At 41.9% G+C, this 26201-nt stretch overlaps 3 protein-coding genes across 8 annotated transcripts; 1 reads left to right on the forward strand and 2 right to left on the reverse strand.

Annotated features, from left to right (window-relative positions):
* Positions 1 to 756: 756 nt before the first annotated feature.
* LOC115796356 (UAP56-interacting factor) lies at positions 757 to 6066 on the reverse strand. 3 transcript variants are annotated; one of them, XM_030752732.1, is made up of 9 exons: positions 5871 to 6066; positions 5564 to 5704; positions 5289 to 5449; positions 2946 to 3094; positions 2738 to 2810; positions 2569 to 2624; positions 2298 to 2372; positions 1437 to 1563; positions 757 to 1333 (listed from the first exon to the last, which is right to left on the reverse strand). In XM_030752732.1, exons 1-9 carry the CDS (start codon positions 5941 to 5943, stop codon positions 1232 to 1234), a joined length of 957 nt encoding a protein of 318 aa, XP_030608592.1. In that variant the 5' UTR covers positions 5944 to 6066; the 3' UTR covers positions 757 to 1231. The 3 variants fall into 3 exon arrangements, with proteins under 3 accessions (XP_030608592.1, XP_030608590.1, XP_030608591.1); XM_030752730.1 differs by having other exon boundaries at positions 5525 to 5704; XM_030752731.1 differs by having other exon boundaries at positions 5289 to 5452; positions 5871 to 6065.
* Positions 6067 to 6103: 37 nt separating this feature from the next.
* Positions 6104 to 12204, forward strand: cpdp (CPD photolyase). Of its 4 annotated transcripts, none has more exons than XM_030752711.1 (10): positions 6104 to 6312; positions 6534 to 6884; positions 6974 to 7122; positions 7759 to 7941; positions 8185 to 8343; positions 8929 to 9127; positions 10883 to 11035; positions 11190 to 11311; positions 11418 to 11573; positions 11670 to 12204. In XM_030752711.1, exons 1-10 carry the CDS (start codon positions 6213 to 6215, stop codon positions 11745 to 11747), a joined length of 1650 nt encoding a protein of 549 aa, XP_030608571.1. In that variant the 5' UTR covers positions 6104 to 6212; the 3' UTR covers positions 11748 to 12204. The 4 variants fall into 4 exon arrangements, with proteins under 4 accessions (XP_030608571.1, XP_030608569.1, XP_030608567.1 ...); XM_030752709.1 differs by having other exon boundaries at positions 6490 to 6884; positions 11418 to 11577; positions 11670 to 12202; XM_030752707.1 differs by having other exon boundaries at positions 11418 to 11577; positions 11670 to 12202.
* An 8075-nt stretch (positions 12205 to 20279) lies between these two features.
* On the reverse strand, positions 20280 to 25110 carry LOC115795562 (neuromedin-U receptor 1-like). The gene is made up of 4 exons (XM_030751538.1): positions 24987 to 25110; positions 22608 to 23340; positions 20889 to 21122; positions 20280 to 20593 (listed from the first exon to the last, which is right to left on the reverse strand). Exons 2-4 carry the CDS (start codon positions 23299 to 23301, stop codon positions 20280 to 20282), a joined length of 1242 nt encoding a protein of 413 aa, XP_030607398.1. The 5' UTR covers positions 23302 to 23340; positions 24987 to 25110.
* Positions 25111 to 26201: the final 1091 nt, after the last annotated feature.

Below are 26201 nucleotides of genomic sequence, written 5' to 3' on the forward strand. Positions count from 1 at the left end.
GCATGCAGAACTCCACAGAATCCTTGGACCCAAAGTTGGAACATGAGTGGTAATGGTCTGTACTCTCCCCCCTCATCCACCAGCTGGTCACAGCAGATGGCTGCTACTATGAGCCTGGATCTGCTGGAGGTTTCTTACTGTTTAAAAGGGAGTTCTTCCTTCCCACTGTTGCCAAGCACCTGCTCACCTGATTGTTGGGGTTTCCTCTCTGATATTGTCTTACAGTATTTGCATTATATAAATAAAATTGAAATAAATTAACTGGAGGGCAACTGCAAAGAAATCAAATAGTGATTCACAGATGCAGACCACAGATTCTGTTCTCCCAGGCTTTCTTTGACCCACTTCTGCCAGCAAAGCTGTGTAATAGTTCCCAAGTCTGTCCAAATGCAAGCTGGTTCTCAAATGGGCACCTAGACAGAACAGGGTCTGCACCACCACCAGCACTGTGTTGGTGAAAAGAGGGGAAAAAAAAAAAAGTTAAATGACTCACATGGGACGTGAACCCCAGTTGTACGCTGAATCATTCACAGTTGCCTTTTCCTCTCTATAGTATTTTCTGGTCTTTTGCCATGAGGTGCAAAGCTTTGGCCTCACAACATCACTGATCAGTTGTAATGATGGTCGTGGAATGACAGTAATCAGGATTTTTGTAGGAACAATGCTAGCAAGATATCAGGGAGACGTGTACATTTGAACTTGTTTGGTATCTTTGTGCTACACGCCAATCGGAAGAAGTAAAAGTATTAAAAAATCTTTAAAGAGAAACCGATTTATTTAAAGAAATATTACAAAACAACTCTCAAAAATGTCAAAAAGGGTGTAGAGGACATACGTGCCATCCTAACAAATGCATAGAGGTCCTCTGAAAAGAAATACTCTAAAGCCAACTTTGATAATAGTGTTAACAGTCCCAAGAGCAAAAGGGGAACAGGACTCATTCTTTCCCAGTACAGAATGTCCACAATACAAACAGCTGAGGACGATGATATGGACAATGAATAGGGGCTTATTTTAAACAGACTCTTTCATAAACGCTTGAACGCTCAAGTTCTCACAGCTGTGCACATCGTACTTGTTTGTCCTGTGGTTTATTGCCTTCTCTTCCAATTAGTAGAGCCAGGCAATGGAGTCAGCACTATCCCATCCATCAGAAGGGTGAGTTTCACCGTGTGAGTCTGAGCAGGACAGAGGAGTGCCCGAGTATTACCAGTGTCTTTCTTCTTGTCGGCTAACCGACGGTGACAAATCTGCTGCCTTTACTGCTCTGAGCTGTGGCAGTGCGCCGATCTTTTAGGATGCGGAATCGCTCGTTCAAAGTCATCGACGTTTGCTGTGGGAAGAGAGGTCCGAGGACAACGTGTTACAACAGTCCATGAATGGAATGAAAACCGTCCTGCATCTATAAATTATACACCACAGAAACACACCCTCACCGGTTTCCCAACACTGTTGATGTCAAACTGCAGAGGCACTCCTTTTGGTATCTTCTTCTCCACCGTTTCCACCTTCATAGGAGCAACACTGGCAGCTGGGGGATGCAGAGTCCAAGCAGTAGGAGGCCTAAGAACAAGTCAGAAAAGCTGTTGTCAGGAAGGATTACTATATCTATGTTTTTAAAAGGTAAACAGGTAAAGTTTTTCAGCCTGGCACAGCACTGAACAATCAACTGCTGGCTAGAACACTGAATTTATATAGTGCCAGTTCACAGCAACAGTCATCTTATGGCACTTTTTATTATACGGCAAAAATCTGACAATTCCCACTAAGCAGGTAAGGAGGAACTTCATCTTGACAGGAAGATGAGTGGGGGAGAGGGAATCGAAGACAAAAAGAAAAAAAACAGGACGAAACAAACTACAGGAGAGTGGGCAAAATTTAATGAATAATTATAACATAAATATGTAGGGAGGGAAAAGGAGGGAGGTGGAGTGGAGGAGAAAGGCTCAGTGCATCATGGGAAGTCTCCTGGCAGCACCTGATCAATCCTATAAGTTTTACCCAAATCCAAACTGGCTCCCAAATCCAGACTGGGAGCCAGTTCCACAGCAGAGGTGATAGACGAAGGCTCTGCCTCCCATTCTACTTTTGGAAACCACAAGTGAGCCAGAAGGGAAGGATTTTATACTCAGTCTTGAATAAAACAGGAAGCCAATAGCGAGAAGCCATTACCCATAAGTACTCATGCTGCAGCGTTTTGGATCAACTGAAGGTTTTTCAGTGAGCAAAAATCCTCATTTCATTCATAGTGAGGTCCCAAACCAGTGTGTATTGTAGGGGTCCTGCTGAGTACTTACTCAGGCTGAGTCCTGGCTGTGGGGTTGTCTATTGAAACAGTCAAGATTCCACTGTTGGCTGTCGATGTGCGCCACCTGTTGGACAAACAGAAAAGGTGTCTCATATTACACAGACCCTAAAATGGACAACAATGGTGCTTTCCCTTCCAAATGATTCACATCCTCAGTGTGAGTTCCTCTTCCTCACATACAATACAATGTATACATACAATGCAGGTCATTAGGATAATGAACAGCTAGAGTAGAACTAGACAGTGAGAAGTATACTCACTGGCGTGTTCTGACTGGAGGCATCCGGGGATTTGACTTCTGCACTTGGGTTTGTACCTGTGAAGGAAATGAAGAATGAGATCAATGAAAAGTGTCCAAGTGTCCACATAAGCAGGTTTCACTGCCAGTTTGATTTAAACGACAAACACACTACGTAACCTCTCGGGTACCTTAAGTCCCCTGCGAAAAAGAAACGTGGCCTGGCGTGCTTCCCTCTGAGTCTGCTGGATAGGCGGCAGTGGTCTGCAGCAACAGAGCACAAAAAACCCAGCTGTGTAAACTGTGTAGTTGTATCAAGGTTGATTTAGACTGGTCTCTCCTCTAGAGTTGTCTGAAATCAAACTAAACATAATGTGTATTAAAAACAAACATTCTCACCTTCGCCGCAGCTGAAAAGGCCTTCTGACTGATGGGGCATTCGGGCCTCTCTGTGGATCGGGCTGCCTGTACAGCCACCTCTGTACCTCCGGCTTCCTGTACTGGGCTTCAGTGCGCTGAAAGAAGGGCCTTGTTTTCGGTCTTGTTTTCTGAGGAGAGACGAGAAGGGGATGAACTTTCAAGTATAGCAGATTTCCCAAATGAAGAATTATTTACAGCAAGAAACTAGTGGTTAGTTAATGATTCTATGTAATATTAGGTAAAAAGGTTAGTTAAAATATGAGACTGCTTTTTCACTTCAGAAGTATGCTATGCTGAATATACAATGACTGTGTAGCGTGATTAAAAAAATAAAACTTCAAGGTCCTGGAAGAAAATTGCTTCATTGTAAACTTGTGAGCTCAGTGGAAAACAGTGCTATGAAAAAGTATTTGCTTACATGTTTCAGATCAAACTAATTTTATTAGTCAAAGATAATGCAAAATGCAATTTTTAAATGATGATTTCACTTATTAAAGGGAAAAAAAAAAAGCTATCCAAACCTACCCGGCCCTGTGTGAAAAAGTAATTGCCCTCTTGTTAAATCATGAATTAACTGTAATTAACCACAGTTTTTTGGAAAGCTGAGTTTAATTTCATTAGCCACATCCAAGCCTGATCACTGGCAGACCTGTTGAAATCACTTAAATAGAACCTGTCTGACAAAGTGAAGCTAAAAGATCTCAAAAAGATACACATGATGCCACGATCTAAAGAAACAGCTGAGAAGCAAATTCACTGACATCAGTGTAGAAGCGTCTAGGCCTATTGCAGTATAACTAAGGGATGGTTCAGGGTCACCTGATCCAGCCCTGACTATAAGCTTTATCAAAAAGGAAAGTTTTAAGCCTAATCTTAACAGACAGGGTGTCTGTCTCCCGAATCCAAGCTGGGAGCTGGTTCCACAGAAGAGGGGCCTGAAAGCTGAAGGCTCTGCCTCCCATTCTACTCTTAAGTATCCTAGGAACCACAAGTAAGCCAGCAGTCTGAGAGCGAAGTGCTCTGTTAGGGTGATATGGTACTATGAGGTCTTTAAGATAAGATGGGGCCTAATTATTCAAGACCTTGTATGTGAGGAGGAGTTTAAATTCAGTCATGTTACATTAAATTCAAATTTTGCAAGAGTAGATTGCAGAGACCCTGCAGACACTGCACAATGTGTCGTAACCCTAAATCCAGAAACTCATCCAGTCCATTCACAGAACTCCCACCATGACCAAACAAGAACATTATTTAGACACAGTACAGGAATAGAGGCCGTCTTGTACTTGGCAACACTGGCTCAAAAGGAAAATTTCTTCCTCCACTTGATCTTATTGTAAGCATTCTGTTTGCGAACTTTGCTGTCATTAGCAATTAATGTTCTTTCATAATTAGCTCCCAGTTAGTTTAAAAATATATTGTACTGGAGCTCCAAGAGATCGTCCTATCCCACTGTTAGCAAGCTAAGCATCTGTCTTTACCATTTTCACCAAGCCAGGCAACAGCATACTATAAGAAAGACCGCCCACTGTTAACCAAACACTTTCATTAACCACACTATAAGAACTGCAGGGGACACACCTAACGGAAAAAGTTTGCTGTTCCTGGACACCAGACCACAGATGCTGATGTCTGTTACCAGGTGACAAGATGTGGAGAAATAGCTGCCTCTGGTTGTGATGAAGGTGAGGTAAAACCAGGTCCCTAAAGTGGGCCTACCTGTACATTCAGCAAGCAAGCACTGGCTTTGGAAAAACATGCTGAAGAGAACAAAATTATATGAGCTTTACATATTTTTGTCTTCTTTAGAAGAGACAAAGAGGTGCCGGCTGATCCATCTGATCTAAATATATAATCCAAAGCACTACTTTGTTTAATGTTCCCCCTGCCTTTAAAAAAATGTATTTCAGAGCTTTCATTTTAGAAGGAGAAAGTAGTGCTTTTGGGGGGAAAAAAATCTCCCACCACTACTTTAAATAAAACTTACATAGTACATTTTAAGTACTATTTAAATGTAACTATTCAAACTGAAAAACATGCCTACGTTGATGAGGAACTCCAACATTGCTTTATTAAGGTGTAGCAGCATTTTTCAGCATGTCTCAAATTCTGCACAGCTGTAAGGCTGCATGTTCCATGTCTGGGTTCTCAGTGGTTTTCTCTGATAGACAGCTTCAAAGGAAGGAATTATTCTCATGTTCTGAGCAAATGCTTTCATTAAACCACAACATGATCTGTGCTCAGATACCAGTGGTGCCAGACAGGATGTCAGGCTAGTATTACAGCCTATAGTTACTGTCTACTTTAATGTGTACACACTACCTGATTGATTGCTGCCCTGTTGAGTGTGCCGGCTCGTTTCAGCAGAGCTGTTGGCCTCCTGGCTGCCAGTCCCGTAATGACCCCCTGACCCCGTCGTCTAGCCGCTACTGGAGGTACCTTTCTGTTTCGCAGTTTGGGAGCTCCACCTCGGGGTACGCCACCTACTGGTAAGTATTGTAATAGCGACATTTAATACGTACAGCTGTTTGAACTGTTAGGAAAACAGCTAAGCTTACCAGTGAAGTTAATAACAGATAAAACGTCAGCGCGCACACCTCTCTGGGCTGGTCCTGCAGTCCTCTGTGAAACTCCCTTTCCTTGGATTAAGCGGCCTTTCTTCTTCACTGGTCGGCGGTTTACATTGGCCTGTCTTCTTTTTAATTGTTGCTCCTTTTTGTTCAGCCGAATAATGTCATCTGTTAAAATCATCACACGCCCAGTGATCAACAACAGCGAGCGCCCTGCTGAGAGCTTTTTTATCTAGCTTAGCTAGCCTCTGGCGACCTCCCAGCAGTTAGCAGCTAGTATTATTAGCTTGTAGTCTATTTTAGTAACGTTGCTCATAGCTGTTGAGGACCTTACCCAAGGACATGTCGACTTTATCCGGAACAGCTGTCCTTTTCCCCCGGCCTGCTGTGAAATCCCCTTTGTTCATACTTCAAACCACAGCAAACAACTCTAATGGAAGCCGAAATATAGGTAGCAGCCGTGATAGCCCTCCGCTCCTTTTCACTGTACGGTACATGAACCGCCTCCAAACGTAAACAGCACCGCGCATGCCCTGTTAAGGCGTCACAGATGTGCATTGTGGGAAGTGTATTTCAATTCAACGAAAACACGGCGTTACAAAACCTGAACCGACGCACTCATGTAACTTGTTGTATAAGAGAAAACTGCGCGGGCTGCTGCCACAGTAGCTATCTGATGTGTTGTTTATTCGGTTACGTTCACGTTTTGTTCTCCATTCGGGCCGAGGCTGCATTGTTTATGGCTTTACACCCTGTATGCTGCGCTGCGTTTGGAGGTATGTTTCTGTAGGAGGCATCACCAAAAACGCGTTTATTCGAACGAGGAACTTCCTCGTGGACACCGTGCTTGTAGTTTGGTTTCTTTCTCTTGATGTCTGACTTCTATCTTTTTTTCTTCATATGCAGTTTTCGAGTCTGTAACAGTTTTGTTCACAATGAATTTTCTCTCACAGTTTCTATACGATTTCCTGCAGCACATCATCTTTCTCTGCACCAGGGCGCTTCGTAAAGCTTGCCATTCATCATCACCAGAGGCCCAGCAGCCCCAGACTCTTCTTCTTGACTAGTTTATTCACTTGCCAGCCCACCATGTCGGACAAGAAACGCAAGGCATCTTGTCCATCTGCTGGTAAGGAACCCCGTGCCAAGCAGCAGAAGCTGGCTCCCGTCAAGGAGGAGAAGAAGGAGAGAGTCGCGGGATGGCTGCAGAGTTTGGTGCAGCAGCAGAGGACAGAGAAGGACATAAAGTTCAACAAAAAGCGCCTGCGTTTCATATCTGATACTCAGAAGATAAGGCAGGGCTCAGAGGGTGTCCTGTACTGGATGTTAAGAGATCAGAGAGTGCAAGGTAACCATCAAGCACAGCCAGCAGTAAAGCAATAAGACACCCTCTTTTTGGTTTGCATTTTCTCATGACGTATCCCTCTGTGTGTTTAGATAACTGGGCACTGATCCATGCCCAGCTGCTCGCTGCGGAGGAGAACCTCCCTCTGCATATTTGCTTCTGTTTGGAAGTCCCCAAATCAGAGCTGTCTACTCAGAGACATTACAGCTTTATGCTGAAGGGGCTCAAAGAAGTTGCAAAGGTATGAACGTCACGATTTTCCAGTTATACTCACCACAGCCATCCACTTTCATTTGTTAAACAAAAGAAAAGTCATAGATCACAGTACACATAGGCTCACTTTGCTGGACAGGTATTAAGCTTAATCCTAGACTAAAAACTTTTTCTAGTCATTAATAAATGATCAGTAAATTATTAATAAATGATCATGTAATACCACCTTTACAAACACAGGGTCCAAAATTTACATTTCTTTCTCATGTTTGTTTAACATAGAGGAAAAAAAAGGTTTTTCATTGAAAAATATTTACGTGTGAGCACTAACTGGATTCATATTTGATTTGTTTGATGTGCTCTCTGGATGGCATAAACTCCAAAGTGTCTTTCTTTAATAAACAAGTAAAAATGCCTTTATTCTCAGGGTTTTTTTCTTTTCCTTTAGGGTGAAACATGGCCATGCCATGATAATTAAATAACAGTTGTTATTTAAAAGAGAGTCCTTATCCTGTTCAGGGTCGCAGGGGGGTTGGAGCATATCCGAGTCGGCAATACTGCTAATGTCTCCCAGTCTTTTTTGCTTAAATAGTGCATCATTAGGGAATCTTAACTAACAGCCAAGCCTGTGAGCCTTAACTTTGCTCCTCTGCCCGTCTAACAGGAATGTAAACACTTAAACATCCAGTTCCACCTGCTGCACGGTGCTCCGGGGAACGTTCTCCCCGGCTTTGCGTCAGACCACAGCCTTGGGGCCGTGGTGACAGACTTCTCTCCTCTCAGAGAGCCACTGCAGTGGTTGGAGGACGTCAAAAAGAAACTTCCCCAGGACATCCCCTTCATACAGGTTAAAAAAAAAAAAAAAAATCCTCACTTTCTGAGATGTAACTTGCAGGAAGTGTGTGATGATAGGATTCTCTGTATCCTGGTTATTTTCTGTCCCCGTGCTATTTTCTTTCTTTATTGTTCCCCTGATTCTAAAGTAATAGGTATGAACACTGACGCCACAGAGCTCATTTCTTCTCATTTCACTGTATTGACTTTGTTTTTCCTATCATTATTTCTCAAACACTCCAATCTCCTTTTATAGGTTGATGCCCACAATATTGTTCCCTGCTGGGTAGCTTCACCTAAACTCGAGTACTCCGCTCGGACGATCAGAGGAAAAATTACCAATCTTTTATCAGAGTTCCTCACTGATTTCCCTCTGGTAGAGAAACACCCCTACACTGCTGCAGGAACGGCCAAAGTAAGTGCTGGAGAAACAGTGAAGTGAATAAATGTTAAATGGAAGGAGAAAAAGAAGACGTATTCATAATTTATAGTGAGTTCAAAGACTCTTGGATCGGTTGAGAAACAATTACAATTTATCTTCTGAGGGTCATGAAATTATTCATTGCTTTGGGGTTGTTTTTCTAAAATCAATTGCGAGGCAAGTAAGCTGTCAGTGAGCTCATCGATGGGGAGTCTGCTGCCAGAAAGCACATACTTTTACCCTTCAACTCTACCCTCACTTCTGCACATTATTTATTGATGAGTCAGTATAAACTAGATTTTTTTTTTTAACTGTCCAAAAGTTAAAAAATCTCTTTTCCCCTTGCACTAGTTATTAAATCTGCAGGGGTATGTGTTTTTGCTTCAGGGTTGTGATTTATATGCTATACACGGTTTGACCCCCCTTGATACTGTGAGCTGAGTAAAAAAGCTCAAAACTTTCTTCTTTGCTTTTGAAGTCGTCAGATCTCTGCAGCACTACAGTGTATATTTTAACTCTGTTGCTGTCGGCCTTGACCTCTACTGAGCTTTTCTCCTCTCGCACTTTCTTACCTCACAGGAAGTAGACTGGGACAAAACCCTAGCCTCCCTGGAGGTTGACAGAACTGTAGAAGAGACGGAGTGGGCCAAGCCGGGCACCAAAGCAGGGATGGACATGTTGGAGTCTTTCATTGATGTACGACTTAAACTGTTTGGCAGCCAACGCAACGACCCAAACGCTCCCGCCCTGAGCCAGCTTTCCCCGTGGCTCCGCTTTGGTCAGTAGTCTACGGAAAGCACAATGTTGATCCAGCAGCTGTAAATCAAATCAGAGCTTTTCTGGATGTCTAGCTTTTGAATTACTGTTTAACTAATTTCTTTATAAATACAGCATATGAGGCAAAATCCGAGTTTGTACAATTTCGATAAGCCTGAAAGTCAATATTTGGTGTAACCGCCTTTATTCTTCAACACAGCCTGAACTCTCTTCAGTCCAGTTCTTGTGTAATGTGGCATACCTCAGTCTTTTTTTCCCTGTTTCCCCTCCTTAAGAATGGCTTCTTGACAGCCACCCTTACACTGAGACCATTTCTGACGAGGCTTCAGTGAACAGTAGATGGATCTCTCAGGTCCATGTGTCAGGTCTTTGCTAGATTATCTTTTTCCTATTTCTTAAGGACATGACTTTCAGATACTGTTCACCTGCTGTATAGTTTTCTATCTGTGAGTGAGTTCAGTGTTGCTTATAGATGATTTAAAATCCCAACAATTAGGTCCATAAAGGATAAAGCTGATAAGTATTAACACTCTGCTAAAGCTTTGCTATTATAGATAAAGTCCATTTATGCTTATATATACCATTAGTCATAGTTTTCTGTTTACTGATCACCCTCAGACCTGCTAATAGAATTAATGTATGAGCTAAGCTTCAATAATGCAATATCAGGTACAAAAGCATAAAAGTAAAAAAATAGCTGATTTAAATGTGGCCAGTCTCCTCTTACAGTTTACCTCCTTGAACATTGTTTGTAGAAGTCCCGTTCTGGCCACTTATTATTGTCTGTCTGTGCTGGATCTACTCCACCTTGTCAAAACACCCAACCTTCAACTTGAATTTCCTTTTTGGGAAGGGAATGGAAGTCACAAGGAGCCTGATGCAGCATGTAGGCTCAATAGTGAGCGAAATCAGCGCAGACACATGCCACAGTTCAGTCCACTTTAAAAGGCTGATCCTGCTGGAGGGATTCACAGAATTTGTGTCCCAGCGGTCGCCCTCATTTAAAAACGATGGTGATCGCGCTCCTGACCAGATGCATCACTTTTGAGCTTGGATGCTGCAGACTGTTCCACATATGGATGATAAGATAAGAAATCCCTTTATTAGTCCCACAATGGGGAAATTCAGTTGATGTTTGGTCTCTGGGTTGTAGCTGGAGACTCAGCACTCCTCAGTGATGACGATCCTCGATGTGAACATTGTGTCAGTTTGAAACAAAAGTTGATGTTTGTTCTCCGCACCACTTGGAGAACCTGCGTATGTAAGCGGCATTGTGGTCAGAACAAGGCTTGTTTTGGGGGAGATCTAAAAATAGCTGCTGCACTGGAAGCAGGGCAGAGGGGCACGAGGAGTCAACCGAAAGGGGGAGGTTAGCTAAATTTATATTTAATACGACAAACTGTAAATTAAGATTGGATACTCTACTGCCACTACCAGTAAGCCACTTCCAATGTGACCTTCCCATTGAGTTCACTCCTTAAGACAGCAGTTTTACTCACAACTTTTATTGGTCCGGTTATCTCTGACATCCAGAAGGCATCAGCATGCCTGTGTTTTGAATATTAATGTCTTCCCTTCACGGCTCCACAGACACGGAACATCTATACGAGTTCAAAGTGAACAACCATGGCACAACATCACAGAACAGTTTAGCTCTAAAACATTCCCGTACCTTCTCTGAACTGGGAAAGACATTTTAATTGCCTCTCCTCTCCACATCTGCCTTTTTCTCCTCCTGACCAATCACGTCTTTTAGGCCAGCTTTCGGCCCAACGCGTGGCTCTGCAGGTTCAGCGCAGCGGCAAGAACGCAGGACAGTCCATACCCGCCTTCATCGAGGAGCTGGTGGTGCGTCGGGAGCTGACTGACAACTTCTGTTTTTACAACAAGAAATACGACAGCGTGGAGGGTCAGTGGAGATCTCGTTAAAACTGCATCCTGTTGACTGTTGTGACGTCAGTCACATGAATCACAGGCTAATTTAGGGGATTGAATGGAAATGATTCAGCTTCATAAGTTGTTTGTATCTATATTTTTTTTATATGTGTGTCCATGATTCATAGGTGCGTATGAGTGGGCTCAGAAGACCTTAAAAGATCATGCCAAAGACAAAAGGCCGTATCTCTACACTCGCGAGCAGCTGGAGAAAGCAAAGACACACGACAAGCTGTGGAACGCAGCTCAGGTTAGACTTCACTTAGTCTACAGTTCAGTTTCATTCAGAGTGTTTTAGCACATTTAGTCCATGTTGTGCTTTTTCTAACTGATCTTTATTGCATCACCCCCGTTAGTACCAGATGGTTACAGAGGGGAAGATGCATGGTTTCTTGAGGATGTACTGGGCCAAAAAGATCCTGGAGTGGACTTCTTCACCACAGGAGGCGCTCTCCATCGCTCTGTACTTAAATGATCGCTATGAGCTGGATGGTCAAGACCCTAATGGCTTTGTTGGTAATAACATTGATTTACTTCTATTCATTTAATCAAATATGTGCTGCTTTTCTCCCGTACTCATGCCCCCCCTCCTCCTCTCGGTCTCGTAGGTTGCATGTGGTCTATTTGCGGCATCCATGACCAAGGCTGGGCAGAGAGACCTGTATTTGGAAAAATCCGCTACATGAACTACAAAGGCTGCCTTCGGAAGTTTAACGTTGCTCAGTTTGAGAAAACGTACTGTCCTAAAAACCTCTGAAGCTTGACATGTTTGGAAGGATGCATAGAAAGTGCTTGACAGCGTGCGTCTCCTACACCGCGGCCTCAGGGAGCTTTGTTTGGGGGTTTTTTAACAACCTTTCTTTTTCTCTTTGTTCTTCACAGCTTGTTTTGTTCAAAACAGTCGGCCTATTCTTGCTGGCATCGACGCTTTTACTAAATATTCAAACATGTTCATGCATAATAAAACTGTAAGCTGTTTGTGGCATTTTGAAGTGAGCTTTTAGAGAAAGCACTTTGGGCTTTGTTTTTTATGGTGCCTTTTATATTCATAATCATATTACTGCTGTTCTTTTTTTTTTTTTTTTAATATATACAAGTTTTAAGCCATTTTTCTGTCCACTTGTATCACATTTTGAATTTGTTTCCAACTCTTCCACTGTAATTTCTTTAAATTTGAAATAAAGCATGTTTCTTTAACAGACTGAACTATTCTTTACTCAGAAGCACACTCCCACCCACAGTGAGTGAGGCTTAATTTCATTTGAGCTGAACTCTCACCATTTAGCCAAGGTTTTAAGTATTGCTGCCTACAGCCACTGTGTGATGAGAGGCTTCCCCCATAATCTAATCGAATCAGCACATAGATGTTTTTTTAACACATCTAGCATAAACTGTCAGCAAACAGATGGAAAACAAAATAATTTAGACTAGAAAACCTCATGTGATCCTTAATCCAAAGTGAATTAAAATGGAAAAAAGTGTACAGTATTATATATGTTTGCAGCCACCGGGTTTCATCACAGCCCTAAATGTGCTTTTATTGAGCTCAGATGTAATTAAACAGAAACAAAACCCATTCTATCCAACCTAATTAACTACTCCCCTCAGTAGTGGATAAAAACAATCCCTATAGGTAATGTGCTTCACACCAAGTCACGAATTGGCATATGAAAGCTTGTCCTTGCAATGGCCTCTTTTGTTGTGTTCGGTTCATTTTGGGGGGGAGAGATATTTCTCCTTTTTTCTCCATTTAATTAAAACAAGTTAAGAGAAATACCCTTTTTTTCAGTCATTTAATGGTTTATTCCCTAAGCACTTAGAAGTTTCAGGCACGCATGATATACTCTCACTGACTCCTTCATTAGGCATGACTGTTCAACTGCTCGTTAATGCAAATATCTAATCAGCCAATCACATGGCAGCAGCTCAACATATTTAGGCATGGTCAGGATGACCTGCTGAAGTTCAAAGTGAGCATCATAATGGGGGAGAAAGGTGATTTAAGTGGCTTTGAACATGGCGTGGTTGTTGGTGCCAGATGGACTGGTCTGAGTATTTCGGATCCTGCTGATCTTCTGGGCTTCTCCTACACAGCCATCTCTAAGATTTACAGAGAATGCTCCAAAAAATAGAAAACATCCAGGTTCTCTGGCTGAAAATGCCTCGTTGATGTCAGAGGTCAGAGGAGATTGGCCTGACTGCCTCGAGCTGATTGAAAGGCAACCGTAACGCAAACAACTATTTGTTACATCAAACGTATGCAGAAAAGCATCTCTGGACGCACAGCACTTGAAATCTTGAAGCAGATGAGCTACAGCAGCAGAAGACCACACCCATGGGTACCACCACTGTCAGCTAAGAACAGGAAATTGAAGCTACAGTTCACACAGGCCCACCAAAACTGGACAATAAATGACTGGAAAAACATTCTCTGGTCTGACGAGTCTCAGTTTCTGCTGAGAGATTCGGGCAGTAGGGTCACAACTTGGCATAACCAACATGAAAGCCTCCACAGTCACCAGATCTCAATCCAACAGAGCACCCTCGTGATGTGGTGCAACAGGAGATTCTCATCGTGGATGAGCTGTCATGTCGGTGTGGACCAGAATCTCTGAGGAATGTTTCCAGCACCTTGTTGAATTTGGCAGTTCTGAAGGCAAAAGAGGGTCCAACCCAGTCCTAGCAAGGTGTACCTAACAAAGAGGCCGGTGAGCGTGTGCTTGAAGAAGGTAATATTGCAGACAGCAGGACTGTAAGTAACATTAACAGCTGTAGAGACTTCAAACACGAGTTATTTTCCTAGAGGAAATGGGCTGATTGATCTAAACAATTTCATCAGTATATAATTATCTCCTAACTGACCTCGTCTAAGATACTGGCAGCAATACTGCAGCTGATATTTGATTTGCTGTAGAAAAATATACAGCTGGCTATTACAGAATGATAAGAAAACATTTTGAAAAATGTTAACCACCCACATTTCTTGTGCAACCCTTCTGACCTTCAGTATCTTGTTCACATAATCACTTCAAACATGCCAGACAAGTTGTTGAAAAGCCCATTTAACCTTTTAATGAGGTTTAAGAGTCGCAGCAACCCTCTGCACTGATTCTCCAAGTCTCTACTGCTCTGCTGGAGCTCTGAATCCAAAATCTTCCATAGGTGTTCAACTTAGTTAAAATCTTGTGCGTGCACAGGCCATGGCATACAATCCACACACATTTTTTACATTTAAGCATACATGTGGGCAGTGTCATGGTTGAACTGGTCCAAGGAGCCAAATGGACCTGAATCATGCCAGACACATGCCGCCAAAAAGCAAAGCCATGCCACTCACTGTAAGGGCAACCTTTCAAGGCTTCACTGTACTAGTTAAATCCTATGCTAACATTTACTGAACACAATAAGGGTTTTTTTTTTTTTTTTTTTGGGGGGGGGGGGGGGGGTGCTAATGGATTAACTGGTAATTTGTCATAAACTGGAGTATTGGACAATGCAGATGTCCACATGAAAATTAAAGGGAATTGCAAACAAAATGTTATACAATCCATATGTGTAGAAAATTTCAATAAAAAACACAAGCTTGAATCTTATTTTGGCCTTCAAGGAAAAGTCTGGGGGATACAAAGTCTTCAGGATTTATCTGCTAGGGCCCATAAGTATCCTTTCATTTTCACTAATTTGATAACTGTTACAATAAATCAGCTTTTACCAGCTCAAATTTAGAATGTGGCAAAAAATAAATAAATAAAGATGAGACACTGGATTCACTTCCTTCTGCTCTCCCTCAGACTTTGTCTTGACTTAACAAGTGTATCAGCTGTAACTCATATAGTGGTGAAAGCAATGATTCAGTCATGATTTATCTTCACCATTAATTAATATTCATTTTTAAAGTGTTACTTTAGCAGACTGATTACGTATAGACTATATTCAGAAATTCAAATAATGCACTGCTCCAAAAAAATTAAAGGAACACTGAAAACACATCAGATCTCAATGGGAAAAAAAATCATGTTGATATCTATACTGATATGGGCCAGGTAATGTGTTAGGAATGAAAGGATTCCACATCATTTGATGGAAATGAAAATGATCAATCTACAGAGGACTGAATTCAAACTCACCCCAAAAATCAAAGTGAAATAATGTTACAGCAGGTTAGTCCATTTTGCTAAAAATTTCATTGCAGCAACTCAAAATGGTACTCAGTAGTTTGTATGGCCCCCACATGCGTGTCCTGGGGGATCTCCTCCCAGATCTGGACCAGGGCATCACTGAGCTCCTGGACAGTCTGAGGTGCAACCTGGTGGCATCAGATGGCCCGAGACATAATGTCCCAGAGGTGTTCTGTTGGATTTAGGTCAGGCGAGTGCGGGGGGCCAATCATTGCTATCAGTTCCATCATCCTGCAGAAACTGCCTGCATACTCTCGCCACATGAGGCCGGGCATTGTCATGCATCAGGAGGAACCCAGGACCCACTGCACCAGCATAGGGCCCGACAGTGGGACCAAGGAGCTCATCCTAATCGTACCTAATAGCTGTCAGGGTGCTGTTGCCTAGCCTGTAGAGATCTGGGCGTCCCTCCATGGATATGCCTCCCAGACCATCACTGACTCACCACCAAACCAGTTATGCTGAACAATGTTGCAGGCAGCATAATGTTCTGCACAGCTTCTCCAGACCCTTTCATGTCTGTCACACATGCTCAGGGTGAACCTGCTCTCATCTGTGAAAAGCACAGGGCACCAGTGGTGGACCTGCCAGTTCTGGTTTTCTATGGTAAATGCCAATTAGGCTGCCAGGCAGTGGGCACAGGGTCCATTGGTCCCTCAGGCCACCCTCATGAAGTCTGTTTCTGATTGTTTGGTCAGAGACTTTCACACCAGTGGCCTCCTGGAGCTCATTTTATAGGGTTCTGAAAGTGCTCATCAAAGGAGCAGATACCAGTCCTGCTGATGGGTTAAGGGCCCTATGGCCTTGTCCAGCTCTCCTAGAGTAACTGCCTGTCTGCTGGAATCTCCTCCATCCTCTTGAGACTGTGCTGGGAGACACAGAAAACCTTCTGGCAATGGCACGTATTCATGTGCCATCCTGGAGGAGTTGGACTGCCTGTGCAAACTCTGTAGGAATCCGGATATCACCTGATGCTACCAGTAGTGACACTGACCCTAGCCAAAAACAAAAGTAGTGAAAAAAACAGTCAGAAAAGATGAGGAGGGAAAAAATATCAGGTCTCCAACAAAACCCAGTTTCAAAACACGTGAACAACTGGCAAAGGCGCGTTTTGTTGTGTTTACTAATTAACAGTGGAAAGCAAAATCACAGTCATTTGGTGGTCATTAAAATATTGATGATGCTTTCACCTCATAAATCATGACACACTGCTGTCCTCTACATAAGCTGCCTTTGTAAGTTACCGGCATTGGTCAGCGGTACTGGCGACTGGACCTGAGTTTCCTTGGTGTTGGATCCATACCAAATTCTGCAATATCACACACCACTATTGTGAAGTGGTGCTACAGTGGGTCATCAGTATCCTTTTTGTCCAAGCCATTTTTGGAAGCCTATTCATTGTTGGTACATTTGGTACATTTTTGAAAGGATGCTGAACCACTTGACTGTGACTAACAACCTTGACAAGCAATTTACTGGAGGTTTCTTTGTAAGGAAATGAATTTCTCACAGGCTGAAGTTTGGGCAGGTATATAGTGCATATTCCAGTTATAGCATCTGCATCCATGTTTCTTGTTCAGGGTCTCAGGTGAAGGAGGTAATAGGATTCACTGGGTTAGATGAGTCATGCAGAACCCTGTGAATGCTGTAGGTGCTGGGCTGGTAATGTGTGGTGATTTATCACTGTCTTTGCTGTAAATAACAGTGTTGCCTGCTGAAGCTAAAAAGAAGTGAGCATGAAGTGAATGCTAACGCTAGCATTTCAGCATGTTCACAATGACTAAGCTGTCTTGAAAATGTTTAGCTGTCAACATTTACTATGTTGTCTTTTGTTGCATGTTAGCTAACCTGTACCAAGTAGCACTAAATGCAAAGTATTAAACCAAAAGATGTTTTATCCAGTTTTTTTTTTCTCTATGCACAAGTCATATAAAGCAGTTCCTCAAGATTCACAGTGTTGTTCCCGTTAGCCAATTCTTTATACTTTTCTCTACTTGAAATATGTGAAGTTGTCATAAATGCAAATGAAAGTGTTTAAATAATTATTAAAAAAAGAAAGACCAGCTACACCAAAGTACTTACCAAATAGAAAAAACCTGACCTGATGATCGTGCTAGAGGAAAACTGAGAGGATCCTTAATGTTGATTTAATATTTCTTGAGAGTATCTGGGCCAAAATTCATGCCAATTCCTATGATGACAAGATATTTCAATCAATACAGAAAATGTCAGCCGCATGGTGATCACCAAGTGGGACATTGCTTGTCTACCCAAAACTTCACCTTCAGTGAATTGTTGACAAAACTCAGATTTAAAAGATTGAAATGCTGATGTGGGTTATGGCACTGCTATCCCTACTACAAGTATTGGTATGTGGTGATGGGTAGGATATTGATTGGCAGTTGGACAGATGCACCAGATATCAGGAGTAGGTTCAGTCAATCATGATTGTTGGACTGACAGAGGCCTGTGGCACAATCTTAAATCTTAGAGCTATCTTGCATCATTCTACTCCTGAGCATTATGATTTGGGGTTCAATATCCTCCTTCAGCTGCCTGCTGCTGCTTTAACTGAAATCCAACCTGGTGCTGCTGTATGAGGCTGTGCTCTGCTTGACACACCAGGTCAATGACATTTTGATGTCACGTCTTCTTCTCAACTGTGACTAATGTTAGAGAGACCTTTGAGTTTGAGTCATCTCATCCATGTCAGTCCCCATTCTCACAATATACTTAACCTCATCTCATTATGAAGCACTTCACATCATCCTCTTGGCAGGAACTCATATCTCCACTTTCATATCCTTCTTGCCTCCGATACTCTTTTGCACCTTGACATTATCTTCTGCTCTAGTACATTTCCAATTATCTCTTTGCTATTAAAAGAGCACTGAATGAGCACTGTGGCTTTTAGGTTCCCATTTCTTATCACCTACTACTCTAACAGAAGTAGCCTTTAAGTTTATCGCTGTTGCAGAGCCAATTAAATGCCTAAACTCAAACTTGTAACCCTCCACCTTTCATTATTTTGGGAGTCACAGCTCTTGTCATGTCAGGATGATGGATATGAATTGCCTTTTCAAATCTCCATGTCGGTTGAGTTTGATCAGATGAAATCATGCAGCGAGAGATTAGCGGCACTTGCCAGTCATCCCTCCCAGAACTTCGACTGAACATCATATAAACTTTTTATTGCTTCCAGTTCTCGGGTTTCAGGACTTTCAGCATGAAAGAGATTCCACATTTCTGCGAGTGAAAATGAAACACATCAAATTTCTCCTTTGGGCTGATTTGTCCTTTAATTTCACAGCACCAGCATTCTGCTCACACAGTTCTTCAAAGGTAAATGATGCTTCCTGCCTCACTGTGTCATATTAAAGTCCTGTGGGAGTTAATCATGGTGGTCTTGAGTGAATGTTATTATTTGGGCGACGCTGTGATGCACCCCTTTTTAATGGGCCAATTTGCATAGGCAGTGTGTAAACAGTGTATTTTGTTATGGTGATGGAAGCTGTGGGTAGACGGCCCTTCATCTGTACTGGTGTGGCACACTGATAACGCTGTTTCATTACAAAGTGATTTGTCAGTATTGAACAGCTGGCTCATCTTTGTCTGCTTTCACATCCTGCTTCATCTAATCATTCATTAATTCTTTGTTCCATATTATTGACCCGATGACATCATCTTTCCTCCTAGCTTCTACGCCTCATAATCAACTTCTTCATGTGTACAAATTATTTTTTTTCCTCCGCACTGTGCGTCACCCAAAGTTGAGATGAGACATCCTGGCACAAATCGTTACTCAAATTGTTCGCCTGGCACTTACTGGGATGTATACACAGAAGACCTTTGCCTCCTGGGGCTGGCTGCACTATAGGAATCTGAGCAAGATACGACTGTTTGTGCTCATATCTTTTGGGGTTAATCTAAGAAGAGCAGTCCTGCTGACACATTTTACCAGCAGCACGAATATTCAAAAGCAGGTCTATTTTAATGGTACACACTATGAAAAATAAAATGATATTGTAAACATATCGTATGTGCACATTGTGCGCAAAGATAAAGTAATTAAAGCAACGCATAAACAACAGCACTTATACCAGGAAAACAGAAAATCAATATGATCCTTCAAACTGGGCAGTAACCATAAATAAAATTACGCTGCATATTTTCTTTATAAAGATTCAAACAATATGTAGATTTACTAGTAATGTACATTGTATAGATATACAGGCGTATAATACACATATGAATATGTGTGGAACCTGTGTGGCAAATGGAATATAATATCAATGAAGCCAATTAAGTTCACTTAATTGACTTTTATTCACAGACAAATATATTTAATGTTTAATAATAGAGCTGGTCAGCACTAAATAGGCAAGCCTGGAAATGTATACAATAAATACCTTCACCTCCATCTCATATATAAATCATTTACTGTTGAGGCAGTTGATGGGTTATGCCGCCTGTGCGTAAAACTGCTGCCTTATCATTTGATATGATAGTACAATAACCTCAATATGTGGTCTTGTTGGTCTTTACTCAGCCTGAATTGAGTTATTATAGTTGTTCCTACACTCTGGAGCACTTACTAATAAAAATTGTTATACAGGAAGAGAGCCCACAGCATGGAGATATGCTTTTTTTTTTCTCAAATGTCTCGCTGTTAGGGTAAAGTGTGAGATAAGTTGTCAAGCCAGACAAGATTTGTTACTCCTCCTGAAGTATTTGTCAGATTTTAAATAAACAAATTTTAGTGCTTTAAAAAAAACAAACATTTGTAGTTTTATTGGCAATAACCTGTAAATTATGAGGATTGTGAGTCAGATGAACATTCAGATTTCTCAAGTGTTCGAGATCCACTGGAGGGCAGGAACATCGTTCTCCATGAAGTTTGTAGTTGTTGGTGCAGAACTCTTTGTGTTACTTTGGTTGAGATTCACGAACGAGCCCCATATTCTGCACTTACTATATTTTTTCATTTGTTTATTCACTTTTTTCTGTTCCTTCCTTTGTCTCTGACTGGCTCAGAAGGGTCTAAGTCAGTTTACTCATGTTGGGTATTTTGTCGCTCATGGTGCTTCGTCGGGCCATCTGCAAGGTCCGCGAGTGTCCCTGCCAGCTGTCAGAGTAGCAGGTGATGTGACTGAACATTTCTCTGAACCTGGTGGACATGAGGTTATAGAGGATGGGGTTGACGGCAGAGCTCAGGTAGAAGAAGACGCCAGAGATGACGTGGACATGCTCGAAGATTTTGCGATGCTGCTCGAACGACACGTTGATGTAGCTCCACATCAAGCGGTCGACATGAAAGGGAGCCCAACAAAGGCCAAAGACAACCACCAACACACCTGGACCAGATGGAACAATTAATGTCACAGTCAACCAGACATATAAATATAGATGTAGGATGCCAGTTAAATCTCTAGTGACAGATGACTAGTTAAGTAAAATAGTGTAAAAATAGTCAATATAAGTACAAAGGTTGTTATGTACATGCATGAGTACATGTTTCCATCATTTCACAGGACATTAAATCAGTATTATTTTCCCTCACTCACAGCTTCACTGATTGTGGGGACTTGCTTTTTGAGAGGAGTACAGAAAATTAAATTTAGATTAAAAATGTACCAAAATATCACCTACATAGCATTTTGGTTACTTGCACGTTACGTCTGCTCAGCCTCTGCTTGTTTGAGCTGGAGATACTTTCAGGTCCGAAGCTACAATTAGTATCCACCACAGTCATCACCCGCTCCCTGCGCAGCCTCAAGCCAATGAGCAGGTAGAGAATGCTAATGATCAGCATGGGGAGCAGGAAGAAGACCAGCGTGGAGATCAGGATGATCAAGTTGTACATCCAGGTAGGTTTGACCACATCTGAGGATGGATGTGCAACAGAACAGAAGAGCAACACAAAGGAGCAGAATAAATTTGAGACATTACCTGATGGAGGTGCAAATTAAAATATCTGTCACAGACTTTAACCTGCCAGCTCTTTTGAGGTTTCTCATGTGACATCACGCGTACATTGCTCGAGGTTTGTCCATCATATTGGACGTAATACAACCATTGGTTGCTGGGGAAAAATGTGTATTCCCTGACTAGTTGGAAGTGGTTCCTTGAGGTTGCTGGCTCTTGCTGGGTGAAATCGGCTACAAAGCAGCTGCTGCACCAAAAAAGCCTCAGAGTGATTGCTTTGGTTTTCAGCAGATTTCCCAGTCGGTTTTCACTGCAGCTTCGCTAAGTACTGACCAAGCTATTGTTAAACTTGTAGTGTGGTTAAAACCAGAAATGGAAATTCTTCACCATGAAATTAACAGGTGTGCCTCAGTGCTGCAGTCAACATGCTTCAAAAGGCACAACTTTTATGTTGAAGGCAAATGGTCTCCATTTCCAGATTGAGTCACCTCGAGGTGTTTGTAGACAAGTCTATCACATCCATGCAAACTGCGGGCAACCACAGCAAAATGACAGCAACTAAAGGAACCACAAGGAGGTTTTTGTCAGCAGGTCCAGGAATACGTATTTTTCCCCAGCAACAGGTGGATTGCCAGGAAAAAATGGGGGTCAGTGACTGGTCTGCAGTCCTGTGTGATTGGGGCCTTATCCGCTTGATCCCACATTGTCACCATGATTGTCACATCCAAAATAACCAACAAGTTGATGTCACATGATTAGCAGTCATGAGTCTGTAAAATGTCATTAACACAAAGTTCTCTCCAGGGTACCCTCACCTAAGCCAAACTAAGAATACTGAGCAGAGAGAAAACATCTAAAGCAAACTGTTATCTCTCTGCTGCACATTCAAAAGGGCAACGTATGCCCCTAATATTATCTCAAGAGCATACCTGAAAATGATTATAGATGACAAATCCATGTATACCATTAGTTTTACATGTTATTATGCCCCTGCAGTCAGTTTTTTTTAACCTCTACTAGAGGCATGAAAATACATGGTAATGCCCTGTCAGAGTGAAATATCACAAGAGCTATAACATGGATTGTCAATGCTCTTTCCTGTTGCACCATTAAAGCTACTTTTGGCTTCTCCCTTTGTCATAAAGGGTAACCATAGCAGGTATTATTGCATATTTGATTTAGCAGAGTTATATGCCAGATGCTCTACCTGAAACAACCCGCAAGGGATTTGAATCTCTTGTTGGGATCAAACCATGGCAAGATGTGTAATCCACAATACTGTGGAGCCACATTATTATTGCCAACAATACCCTTATGCCTGCTTTATACCAGCATGTTAAAATGCTTAAATTACCATCAATGTATCCACCTATTAATTTACCGGCCTTCCAGCATGACTGCAGCCTATATAGCATAAAAATAAAATATAAATTCTGTACATACGGCAGATAGCAGATTGGGGAAACTCTCGCCCAAACCTTGGTGGCAGCACCTCAATCCCATGCAGACTGGTGTTTGGCACAGCACACACCATCGACAGCCCCCACAACATGAAGATGACCCTTTTGACGTGAGCTCGCGTGGTCAAGTGCTTGACTTTGAGGGGGTGCACCACCGCCACGTAGCGTTCCATGCTGAGTGCTGTGACGTTGAGGATGGAGGCAAAGCAGACAGTTTCAAACAGGAAGGTTTTAAAATAGCATCCCCCCTCTCCCAGCAGGAAGGGGTAGTTTTGCCACATCTCGTAGATCTCTAATGGCATGCCCAGAAGCAGCACCAGCAGGTCGGATACAGCCAGGCTCAGCAAGTAGTAATTGGTGGGCGTCTGCATCACCCTGTAGCGTAAAATGACCGCACAGGTCAGAGAATTTCCCAGGACACCCACAATGAAGATGGTGAGGTAAGTGACACAGACAGGGAGAAACACAGGGGATCTCGATTCCCCCAGGTGTCTCATGAGGTACTCATCCTCGGTCAAGCAAATTTCTTCCAGGTCTGGTTTAGTGGCAGTAGCCAACACCCAGGAGATATTCATCCCACACACCACAGCAGCCTTAGAGCATCCTAAGTCACTGAGCATTATGTCACCAGTTAAAATGGCTGCAAGAAAGTTGAAGGTGCAGTTAAGCACCGGCATCGTGGTGACTGGAGAGTAGGTTCCTCAACTACTATAAACCTGGTGGAAAAGAAAGGACAGAGGATGAATTTTAAAGGGGTTAGCCTCTGATTTTAATGATTAAAGAACTCAAACATCAGAAAATGATGAAGGGTCATTCAGCTGCATCCTTATGAAGATAGCACAGCACATAGAGCTGCATATTTGACTTGCCAGATTTTCCTCCTGGCAGCGGTTATATGTTAGGTTAGTATATTAACCCCTACATTATGGAGCCTCTCAGGCAGCCAAAAAAGTAGAAGGTGAAAGTAGGAAGGTTAATATTTGACCTTTGCTGTGATTGTGGTTAATTGGTCTTGCAATTTTTTTTAACAGAATTAAAGTGTGATAATTTGAAAAAGTTGATAATTAAAGCTTTTGGAAGTTAAATAACATATGCATCTAACATACAGGAAGGATGTAACTGGAGATGCTAACCCTTTGTATCATGAGAGGTACAGGGTGCCGCTGTTTGGAGCCTAGCCATAAGCTTCATATATGACAGACACAGCTATCTTGATTTCACCTGTTGGTTGGTGGGCTGCCGTACGGAGTTTGACATTTTGGCTGTTGCCTTTTGTTGGGAACTAGAATAGACCGTTTCTGGACAAGAAGGATAAGTCATCAGCTAATATTAGCTAGTTGCATTCATAGACTGTATGGCTAAATGGCTCATTAGTAACATAGTAAACAGAATAATTGAACTCCCCGTTGAAGTAGATGGAGTACAGACTTTCATTGACTGCCTCTTTGAGAGTAGCCTATTATTTGTCAGTGGCTTCAATTAACTGAGGTGTCACCGATCAGACAGCTAGACTATAGCTGCCTGTCACTCATTAATGCATAATCACATATAATTTTAGTCCTCAGTATAATTAGGACTTTTAATTAAAAAAAAAAAAAAGTAAAAATCCCCCCATAGTCTTGTATATTTATATTCTAAAACCTTTTGTTTTTCATACTTCATGCTTGCTTGCCTGAAGTGGCCATTTGATCCTTTGCCTTCATTTTTTCAGCACAGGAGGTTGGTGCTTGAGAATATTTGTAGGTATACCTTGCCCTTGGCTACTGCAACATCAGGCTTTTATATGCTAAAATGCTAAAAAAAAAGAAGATCAATTCTTCTTATTATTATTAAATAACATTGTCTTTTCAAGTACAGAAGAAAGAAGAAGGGTCAATGACTTTTTACTGTTAACTCTACATATGAAAGTAATATGGCACGACTTTGACTGACTGCATATTTGCATCCTTTGTATATCTACAGGGAAACCTGAGTTTCAGTCAGATACAGCAGGCTGTTGTTCAGCAGCTGGAACTGTTCTTTTTAATGGAAGCATCGCGTTGGCAAAGAGCAGCCCATTAAGTTCACTAAATCAGAGATATAATAAAAATGTTCGACACATGTATCTCTGCTGGAAAGAACATGCTTTCTAATTTTCTCTAATACGTTTATTATCCTCTCCGCTCCTCTTGCCAAAAATTGATTTTACAATTAACAGTGCTGTCACAATATTGTCTCTTCAGAAAAGTATGTTTGGCAGAATACAGACACCAGGGAGGCTTGTGTTTAGATTCCCCCAGGGGATTCGTGTATCCATTCAACAAGCAGCAGAGTTGTTAAGATAACTTCAAATGAGGTACAAACACAAAGGAAAAACACTCACCTGCAGTTTGTGGTCTCTTTCCTCTTCTTATTTACAGGATATACAAGAGCTGACGAAATGAGAGAAGATGAGTAATTGTCATGTTTCTCTGCATCCCGGACTTTTTTCTGACACTTTATCTTGACCGCTTTGGTGCCTTAGTGCGTCACCACTGGCTCGGCTTCCCGTATTTGATGGCTGGTGCTCAGCCCACCTCTCGCTCTTTCTCTCTCCCTCTCTCTCTCTCTCTGTCCCCGGAGTATCTTTTCACATCCTCCATCACTACATCCTTTATCTTTCTCCTCCAAATCAACTGGTTTTCATCTTTTCTTCTCATCTTACTCTTGACACCCCAATATACACTTTCATGAACTTACCCTGCAGAGACACTATACCTTGTGATCCTACATTATATTACTTTCAAAGATGTTGCGCCAGTGAGAAAATTAAAGGTGAGATTGCTTTGACCCCAAAGCCTCTGAGCTCAATGCAGGTATGTGTGGTATATATGTGTGGATGTGCTCCCATTTCCATTCAGTTCAAGCCAAAGATAAAACAAATACTGCTTTTCATTTGTTTGAATAGGCAGCCACTGTGTAATAAGAAAAATAAGAAAAAGGCTATAAAAATATAAGCTTTTGTTTTAATATGTGCCAGATATTCTTCTTTTTCTTTTTTTTTCTTTTTGCAAAAAAAAAAAAAAAAACCTAAGCATTCATGGTCTGCAGAAGATAAATCTGGATGACTCTGATGATCCTCTGAGGTTGATAATTAATTTACTATCAGCTATAAAAGGCTCCTTTCAGCTGTTCCCTTATGCTTGCTTTATGCTCCCTCAGTTGTGTCCATTTGCGTAGGTATTTGCCTGCAGAGAACCTGCAGAGAGGAGTTTTCAACTTACAGTCCCAGTCAAAAGTTTGGACACACCTTCTCATTCAATGTTTTCATTTAAATTTTTTTCCTACATTGTAAATTAATACTGAAGTCATCCAGACTATGAAGGAATACAAAGGAATCATGTAGTAAATGTTAAAGTGTTAAACAAACCAAAATATGATTTAGATTTTAGATTCTTCAAAGTCAGCACCTTTTGCTTTGATTAAAGTTTTGCACACTCTTGGCATTTTCTAAATCAGCTTCATGGGGTGATCACCTGAAATGGTTTTCCAACAGTCTTGAAGGAGTCCCCAGAGGTGCTGAGCACTTGTTGGCTGCTTTGCCTTCACTCTGCAGTCC

This window comes from Archocentrus centrarchus, chromosome 17 (assembly GCF_007364275.1).
Source record: "Archocentrus centrarchus isolate MPI-CPG fArcCen1 chromosome 17, fArcCen1, whole genome shotgun sequence".
NCBI lineage: Eukaryota > Metazoa > Chordata > Actinopteri > Cichliformes > Cichlidae > Archocentrus > Archocentrus centrarchus.